Below are 10,125 nucleotides of genomic sequence, written 5' to 3' on the forward strand. Positions count from 1 at the left end.
CAAGCAAAATGTTCTAGATGGGTTCTGAGGCTTGTTCTTGAATCTCCTGGACTCAGCTCTGTTCTTGCATCATGCTATGTGAAGAGTCGTCATGTGGATCCCATAAACCAATCAGAAGCAAAGTTGGAATAACATGGAATAAACTTCCAATTTGACAGCCAATGTTTGTTTTTTTCTAAGCTACACTCATTAGACTGAGGGAGAGCAAAAACGTAAACAAATCAACACTACTTTAAACATTTAATGTTGCAAACATGCATTTCAATAATTAAAGACAAGTTTACATTCAAGGTTTGAAGCTTACATGGTGTATGTAACTTTTTTAAACTGTTTTTTACATATTTGTTAAAACTGTCAGTATTACGTTACAGTATGAGACGGGTAATTAAAAAAAGATTTAAGCTCTTTTGCGTCCTCTTTGGGGTCCTACTACTGTTTGCAGAAATACACGGCAGAAACAACCAATCAGAGCCAGGAGGAGGGCTTTAGTGCTGTCAATCACGCTCATGTACATGCTGTTCACAACTTCCCCCTTGCTCTCTGTTAGGCCAGAGCAAGTTCACCACAATAGTAAGCACATACACGAGCATGATTGACAATGCTAAGACCCTCCTGCTGGCTCTGATTGGCTGTTTCTGACAGTGTATTTCTTCAGGTGGCCATCAGACCACAGAGAGGAACCAGAGGAGCTTGATTTTATTCACAGATTATCTCTAATGTGTCCTATCATTACATGGTGACAAGTTTAACAAATGTGTAAACTAAGGATTATTTCAAAACGGAATGGATTTATAACATATCAAACAAGGATAATATAATATTTCAACGCATTGAACTTGATGCTTGTCATATTTTGAAAATCATGTTGTGAATGGACCTAAAAGTCCAGCACAGACACACTAAAGCACAGGTGTCAAACTCAAGACCCGGGGGCCAAATCTGGCCCGCCATAGCTTTTTATGTGGTCCTCTAGACTCCAAGTTACATCAATAAGTCCCTCCAGTTTTTCACAAATCTGCAAAACTCATACAAAATCAACAAATCTCTACATTTTTCTGATTTGACTGCAAATTGTTTCTCAAAATTGGTCAAAAATATTGAGTTTAAGTGACTATTGCCTCAGCCTTACTTGATTTTAAAGTCCGTAATTGACATGAGTAATTGAAAAAAAAAACCACATTCAACATTATACATTATTACAAACATTTCTAAATTGGCATCACACAATCTGTAATTTTGATTGCAAAAAAAACCTCCACTAAAACAATCACAAAATCATGCAACAGCTATTTATTGATATTTTAACAGTTTAATTGGTTTTATCAACATATTCTGGCACAATCAGCTCTTTAAGAGCATTCAGATTTTTGATATGGCCCAAAATGAAAATGAGTTTGACACTCCTGCACTACAGTAACCTTAAGAAGGGCAATCAAATTAGGTGAAAGGTCAAATACAATGCAATACTTAACATATAAATTAGTATTCAAAGGTGATTACAAGATCTTTCCACTTGGTGTTTTGTAACTTATAACATGATCCCAATCAACCTCCAGTACACAAGTAAAATTGTGAATAAAATGTAAATTGTCCGGTATAGTTATCAAGTCCTTTGGCTCATTTGCATAAAATACTTGTGAAACTGAAAATAGCTCATGGTCTTATTACTATCATAGTGTAGTCTTGGCTTTCAGGTAATCCCTTGAACAAGTGTCTGGGTCCTGAAACTATAAAAACTGCATTATAAGAATATCCATCATTTTGTCTGTAGAAATCTAACCTGCCATGCTCAAGGGCTAAACCATGCAAATCTAAATCATTTCAAGTGAAAATACATTTCTCAATACCACATATTATGTTTTATTTACTTCTTATTCCTATTTCTGGGGAAAAGTAGTGTCAAAAATTATTGCAGCTGAACTGTTACCACACTGGCTATCAGAGATATTGGCCTTTAGTCAAGGCCTTTTCAAATTTAGGGACTTTCTGAGTAACCTATTTCTGTGAACATTAGCCTGCACCGTGCACACAGCTGACACATGAACTGAAAGCCAGTCAGATGTGGTCATGTCTGACACCGGCCAACAATCCAGATGCAAAGTGGAATTTGAGTTAAGCTTAAAGCTCAGAAATCATGGTGAAGTCAGACTTTAAAAAAAAAATCTTAACAAATATTAGTACTGGAGGGGAAACTGGAACAACCTTCATATCAGACACATCTGATAATGGCAAGTCTCTCTGAGAACGCCACAGTTCTTCTTTGTGACCTTTGAATGTTTGGTGGAACATTAGAATCAGCACTTTGGTCATATTGCTGCACATGTTTATAATAGTCGATATTTCTGTCCTGTTGATTCAGATATTTTTCTGGGATATATTGAGTTGGCCTAATGCAGACCTTATGCAGGTTTCACCCACTCAAATCTAAGACTTAAAAAAAAAATTAAGACCTATATTTCGACAGAGATGTACAAAAGCAATGCAGAAGACCAAAAGTATAACATTTCTGGGATCTTTTTGTGGCTCTAGCTAGCTAGAGAGCTATAGAAAAATCCTGCAAGAATAAAACTACATAGAATATATATGGATAAGCAGTCCTGACATGAAAAATTTAAGACCTGTGATTAACATTCTTAACACAAGACATTTTATGGCCAACTTTTAGATAGATGAATTTAAGACGTTTTAACCCTGACATTAGCAGGGTGCTAATGAGGCTCTTCTCCATTTGGAGCCCTCATCCCAGGGAGCCTGTTAGAGTCATTCCGATGAGTCATGTTTGATGATAAATTATGACACACACAATTTATGTCAGTCTTCTTGGTGAACACGAAACTTACAGGAATTTAAATGATGAAATTTGCATGTCTTCAACTCATGCATGTGCCCCTTTAAGTTACATAATTTATTGTCAAAGTTGGTATTTTTTAACCAACTTTAACAATAAAGTTGGTTATTGTTAAAGTACCAACTTTAACAATAACCAACAATAAGTTGGTTTAACAAACTTATTGTAAAGGGAGTTTATAGGAACAATCCAGTTGTTCCACCTAGTCGACATGAACAGAACAAAATGATCTTCACAGTTATCTTTTAGGGACACAGATGCTACAAAGTTCTTGTTTTTGTCAGTTTGCTTTGGAGACTAAAGGACATTCCTAAAAATGACTGCAGTAAAATTGACCAAATTCTTCCTCAAAACAAAATAAACAGCAACATGCTCAGACCTGCCTCCTCAGCTAAGACTTAAATGTATGAATCGCACAAGTGTGCGCATGTGACACGCTGAGGTCACTTTGTGTCACCTGAACCGCACTTGTTACAGCATATTGTATATGACTGTTGAGCTGAATTTGACTAATGCAGTAGCTGATGCACAGCAGTACGAGGCTCTTCTCATAAGGCTAGCATTTATGTCTGAAAATGGATCGTTTCGTTTTTCCAGTAACTTTCCACTCTGCTGAACATGGTTGATGGTTTGATTTATGACAACGACACTGTTCTGCAGACACACCATGTCTGCAGAACATGGTCTGCACAAAAAAGAGAGATAAAGGCAGACAAGGGTGCAAGGGGTGGTGGGGTTATAATTACACTGTATGGACTGGAACTCTGTCCCTCCCTCGTGTTCTCCCCCCTCTGGGATCTTGGCCTTACTATATAAAGGAGAACCCGACCCACGCAGGTTTGCTCAGTCAGGCAGATCTGGGTTGTACATTCAGCAAAGCTGCAGCTTGAAAACTTTTGCTTTACCTCCAGAGTCAGTCAAGTTCTCCTGCTGAGTTCTCGATTTAGCATTGAACATCAAGGAATCCTCCTGGTCCAGGATAAGTTCAGAGGTCTTTAGAGATAAAAGAAACCGACCCAACTCTTTCTAAGTCCATTGAAAAGGATGGAACAGCAAAGCTTCTTCACTCACAGAAAAGCATTGGTGGTGATGTGCATTGCAGTATTTTTGCTGACCCAGCAGGTAAGGAGACTATTGATTTGATTGAAATGTAGGAAGTTCTTTTGTGGCTATTTTAGGGGAGACACATACTGATTTTAAAATGTTTTAAGTTACAAATATCAAATTCAGTTCATCTTTCAAAAAGCGGATGATCATCATTGGAAGATGTTATAGTTGTATCTAATAAATACGCTACATTGCTCAAATTTTATGCCCCTAAATTGATTTTGCACACCAAAATCCAATAACTTAAGAGACAGAAAATCAAAATCAATATGATAGTTTATCATTTTCTGATGAACTTTCAACAACTAACAGACATTCCTGTGCATTTCTTTTTTTGTGTGGTTGCCAGGCACATGCAGGTCCGCTGATATCACGGCTTCAGTCTGGCTCTGACCAGATCCAAGACGTAAGAGGGGAACACACAGAGCACATGCTGAAAAGAATTGCCCGCATGACCCCACTATGGAGGATCATGAGCAGCAAACCATCTGGAGCTTTCTGCCAAAACAACTTTGAATGCGCGACTGGACTCTGCAGGTAACAGGAAAAGTGTATATTTTCAGATGCCTTCAATGACAGAAATTAAACTGTGATGAATCATTACCGTATCTAAGAAGGGTTCCTGACTGGGATAAACCTTGGAGGACTTAAAAGTTCAGTTAGTGGGGAAAATTTTGAAATCCACTAGGACAGTGGTTCCCAAAGATTTTCTTCTGGGCCCCTCTATGGATTACAATAAAATCCCCCCCAAAAAAGAAAAAGAAAAAATCAACTGGGCACACACATCGTTCAACCAGACATAAACGTATACAGATGTTTTGTTTTCAAACTCCACTGAAGTTTATTTCACACTTCAGGTTGCAACAAATCACACTACAAACCATCTTTACAGTGAAACACTTTTGTGTAACTGTTTTTTTTTTCTCCATTCATCCATACCGCTTCCCGCGCCTGCAATGGCCCTTAGAGGGCGCGCCCACACTTTAGGAACCACTGCACTAGGACTTACTTCTTGGGTCAGCATTGAGCTACCTGGTAATTCATGCATCTACGCAGGTTAACAGCTGGAGATTACGCATTATATATGTGCACTACTAGCTTAATGAGATCCACAAACCATTTATTCCTACAACTTTCACTAAATTGTATATGTACTGCCTTTGATGTCATGCTCATGGCTTCCTGAGGGCTAATTTCTGTTTAATTTTTCCAACTTGAAACTTCAAAATAAAAATTTCGGATTATAAATTGAACACAGCATGAAGGAACAAGAAGGAGAGAAACGTCACTTAAAGTTATGTCACAGGGATTACTAACGAAACTAGCGACTGGCCCGTTAGATGAACAAAATGTTACTAAGCCAAGACATTTAACTGGTTTTAAACCTTATAACTGACTTACATTTAGATTCATATCCAAAAATTTAGAGATAGGCTACAACAAGTGTCATAAAGTAACTTAAGTTGAATTTGTTTTAATTTCCATTTGGATAATTCTTGGGATTATCTAATAGTCGTAATTGCTGCTGAAGCTAATTCAAGGTGAAACCAGTGTATTTTTTCCCTTCTATTAATCTAAATACTAAAACAAATAATTATACAATACTGTGTCCGCAACTTATTTAGTAAGAAACAAAATGCCCTAAGCGCAAACAGTTTTCTTTTACAGTTTTAGCTATATTCTGAATTCACAGCAGCCATGTTGCATTCAAAGTCAGAGACCTTTGGCTTTCCAAGTTGACATGACTTCATCAAAAGACTGTATTTGATTATTACCTCATAAAACAAAAATAGAGCAACAACCTTTATTTTATTACACTTGCATCATCAGCAAAAGTAGAACCTGACCTGCTAGCTTAAAAATTCAGTAGCCTAGCTTACATAGCTGAGAACATTCGGTGATTTTGCCTCATATTTTGTCTTACTTTTTGTGTAATTCTGAGCATTTTTATATTTCTCATGAAAGAAACAAAACTCTAAGCAAAGAAATTTAGGATCTTGATAGATTTTCTAAGAAATTCAGATTCCCCCCCCCGACACACTTTAGCTTTTCTTGGTGTTTTTTGCAGAAATGACCAGGAGTTGGGGCTACATGTTGCTGTTGTTAACTATTCTGTGTCATGTACCGTATTTTTTCATGACATTAAAACCTTCTGTCTGTCCTCAGGGAGGGACGCTGCTCTACAAACCAACGCCCCTCATCAGAGCCTGTGAAATATTAGATCCTCCAGGACGCCGCCAGCGAGTTTACATCAGTGTTCAATCCCAACCTGGAGGCATTCTGAAAACTAGGATACAAACTTTATTTTTATCTGTATTATCTGAATTTGTATTTATAACTATGAGTATATCTGCACAGCTACTTGGATTTATTGCCGATTTAACTACCAGAAAATGGATACAAACAGCTAAATATGTGCATAATTTTGTATGAAGTGAGGAAAGTCACCAAAATGACTTTGCTGCTGTAATTTAAAAGCTTTCAGCCCTCGCCCAAAAGAAGATGATTTTTGTTTTTGGGGTGTTCAAGTTACTTTAGCCTTGAACTTCATTCTACAAATGATGTGATGGAGTTTTGTATGCACACACCCTTCCTAATAACACAGGATTGGTTGATAGTTGGATTCTTATGACATAACAATAATGACCCATAAAAAAAAAAAAACAGATATAAGATACAAATCCCATCATTTTTACATTCTCTGGACAAAACTGGCTTAAACTGTTTCCTTAGATTGTCTTTTATCTGTAGTTTTATTCTAATGACAGATGGTAGGAGCAGGAACCGATCTAAAGCACAGAGACTCTTTCACGACCTTCGCTCCTTCCGACCTTCGTTAGAAGTTTATATCATTATGCTGTTTTGAAGTACGCACGCATTCCTTTTTTTTTTTCGAGAAAGTCTACGCAGCAGAAGATAACCTACATACATAGTGATGCGATTATCAGAGCATGGAAACCCCAAACTGAAATGCTTCTAACAAGAAATTACAGATTTTTCCTCAAAATACCAATCATTATTTATTCTCTAGAAGAGGCTGTGTCCTGCACAACTGACAAAATACTAAGAGAGATTTCAGACTTCCTTTCAAATGCTTTGTTTAAAATGAACAGCACTAAATGGATCAAACTTTAAGTTGGCAATGATAAACTATATTGAGTTCTAAAGGGAGAAATAATTTTGTTTACAGGATAAAATCGCATACGTATTTATTTGCCTTCTTTGTCTAAATGTCAAAAATGTTCCTGTTTGTATTTAGCTCTTATTTTTGGTTCAGTCTAGAATAATTTATCACTCTAAATTGGTTTTCTTCAAGCGCTCAACATGGATCTGATTCATAACCAGGAGCTGCACGGCCTTAACGTTTGCACATCTATCCCCTGACACTGAAAGGGTTTAGTCTTTTTTTAACACGCCTGCAGAGTTTACATCATGCACATGGCAGGCAGAGTCTGATGTTTTGCGCACTTTGTGTCAGAGAGAGATTTTAGTTGGACTGCACTTTTTAAATCTAAATATCGTTGTACTGTACGGTGTTACAAGCATGTAAAAGAGTGGAGAAAAAGTCAAATAAAAGCTTTTGAAAACGGATTCAGTTTCATCTTTTCAATCTGATCTCAGAAGGTTTTTTGCATTCATGCACACCTGGTTGGTTCATAAACATGAAAAAGTCATGGTATATGTTACGTTTCTGGAACGCATAGAGCAAAAAAACGGAATGGCACCAGCTGCTAATCAAACATTTGGGTTCACATTTGGAGCAGAACATTATTTTCAGTCATTCTACAGGCAGAGAGATTAAAATATTCTAAATAGCTGCCCTTCTTCCCATGCATCAACTCTCTCGATTGCATCTTTCAGCAGACAAAACCAAAGAAGAAAGGCTATAACGCACAGCATACCTACAAAAACGAAAACATTTCTAACTGTCAAGCAAAGTGGGGAGACGTCATAAATCTCTTCGGGGCGCGACACGAGAAAAACAGAATGAACAAGAAACAGTAACAGCAGACGTTTAGCCAACTTCACCAACCCTTTCATTCACCCAGCCATTGTTGCTACTTATCTGCCCTTTACATCCCAAAACTTGATGAAAACTTTATATGGACGTACATCTAGTGGTGCGTTGCTTGACATTCAGGCTGATTGGATCCTTTACTCAATGGTTGTTAATTTTACCGCTACAAACTGTTTAGTATTAATTTAGACTTCTCCGCTCATGGAAACATGGAATCTAGGGTCCTGAAATAGGATGACTAATTTTGGCTAATATTTTAAGCATCCTTAACGATTCGGCTAAACTTGACAGTGACCTATTTATCTACTTCTTATAGTGTCTTTGAAATTTTTTGACACTTTTGCAATTCAAATCAAAATTATTGTCTTGAGTGACACATATATGAATCAAACATCAAGTATTGCAGCAGTAAAAAGTTTACAGAAATACAAAAGACAAAACCTTCCTGAGTATTTTTGGTTTATATGGCATAGTGTCAATTTTAGCACACTTGAAATAAGACGAAACTAACAAACTTTTCAGCAAGATATTGGAGCTTTGTTTATAGTCAATAATTTCTTATTATTGATGAAAATGTACTAGTTCCCCAGGCAGATTATTTCACTTAAAACATTATTTCACGTAAAAACGTCTTGGTATAAGTGAAGTAATCTGTCGATTGAACTAGGACTTTTTCATCAATATTAAAGGAATTGTTGACTGAAAACAAAGCTGTTGTATCTTGCTGAAGAACTTCTTGTTAGTTTTGTCTTACTTCAAGTGTACAAAGATATCTGCAGTAGAAAACTGCACATTTTGTGGTAAGATTAGGTGTTTTTGAGTGTGTAGCTGGTTGTCATTCCCACTTTGAAAACTCTTGCAGAGCCCAGTACCAGCAGCCTTGTTTAATAAACTGGTTCTTCTTTTTTCTCACCTTTGGTCAACTTGGATAGAAATTCCTAATAAAAACGATTTGGAAGTGAAACCAAGCATGTATGAACAGAATCTTGCTACATATCTCTGGTGGGAACAGCACCAGCTGGATGATTCCAGCTTGGCTGCACTAAACTGAAAAGTGCGTGAATCATAAAGGAACATCTGCTGCAGGATAATGACAAGACGTCTGAGTCGTACGCCTTGCATTTTTTCTTATGCCACTCAAGGGACCGAAGCTGCTGTCAAGAGTTTAAAAGTCAAACAGCCGCTGGTGTTTAAATCATCAGTCTTTCACAATAACTGAACCAAGCCAAGTGTGTGAGGGTAAAGTTCTGTTGATTTCACCTTTGCATTGACCTTTGACATAAAAATCCCATTTACAGAGAAGCTATTAAGCATTCTGTAAGGCAAAAGACAGAGATGTGTTTTTTTTTAAAACAGTAAACAGACCTGGACAAACACAACAGTGAGGTCACGGAGGCCTAAAAATATCAACCTTTGATATCTGAAAAGTGTAGCTTATATTTTTATCTGTCCCACAACTATCCTGCTACAACTTTACAGAATCACGTTTTCCTGACATTACAGCTTCAAACGTTTTAGGGGAATGTCTCTACCAGTTTTGCAAATCAGGGAACATTTAGTCCCCTGATTCCTAAACGGATTCCCTAAATGTGTGCTTCAGTCTCAGCATAAACCCAACTGTTCAAGTCCAGCTCATCCAGTATAATTAAGCTGCCAACAGCTGTTAAATGGGCTCACTGTTTAGTCATGTTGGGGTTTTATAATCTGTTTACTGTTCTCTCGTGTGTTTTTGTAAAAAATGTTTTTTGCTCCGATGGCCTGATGTTGACTTGGCCTCGTCTTCCTCTTCAGTCTGGGCAGAAGTCATCTGGCGCTCCTGTCCTGCACACGCTGTTCCTCACGCAGACTGTGCTGGGTCAAGTGTGTGAGAGACGGGTCGAGGAACTCCTGGTTGTCACTTGTTTAACAGCGCTGTCTGGACCTTTTAGAGGCTATCTAAAGCTTTCCAAGCACGTGAGGAAATCAGTTTGCTGTTTGGAAAGTGTGGAAAACCCTGGCTTAGGACAAAGGCTAATTTTTCTACTCATGCCATTAGCCTGTTTAGCTTAGCACAGCTTTACTGTATACTACTCTATTTTTAGCGCAGTTATGTCAACTTAACTAAAATTGTAAATTATTCAAGATAATTATAGACTACAATTTGTTAAATCAC

General features: G+C 37.4%; 1 protein-coding gene across 1 annotated transcript; it reads left to right on the forward strand.

The window, feature by feature from the left end:
• The first annotated feature begins 3,679 nt into the window (after nt 1-3,679).
• Nucleotides 3,680-7,546, forward strand: LOC102234450 (liver-expressed antimicrobial peptide 2-like). The gene is made up of 3 exons (XM_005806413.2): nt 3,680-3,970; nt 4,305-4,492; nt 6,122-7,546. Exons 1-3 carry the CDS (start codon nt 3,893-3,895, stop codon nt 6,174-6,176), a joined length of 321 nt encoding a protein of 106 aa, XP_005806470.1. The 5' UTR covers nt 3,680-3,892; the 3' UTR covers nt 6,177-7,546.
• Nucleotides 7,547-10,125: the final 2,579 nt, after the last annotated feature.

The sequence above is a fragment of the Xiphophorus maculatus genome, chromosome 14 (genome assembly GCF_002775205.1).
Source record: "Xiphophorus maculatus strain JP 163 A chromosome 14, X_maculatus-5.0-male, whole genome shotgun sequence".
In the NCBI taxonomy this organism is placed as follows: Eukaryota; Metazoa; Chordata; class Actinopteri; order Cyprinodontiformes; family Poeciliidae; genus Xiphophorus; species Xiphophorus maculatus.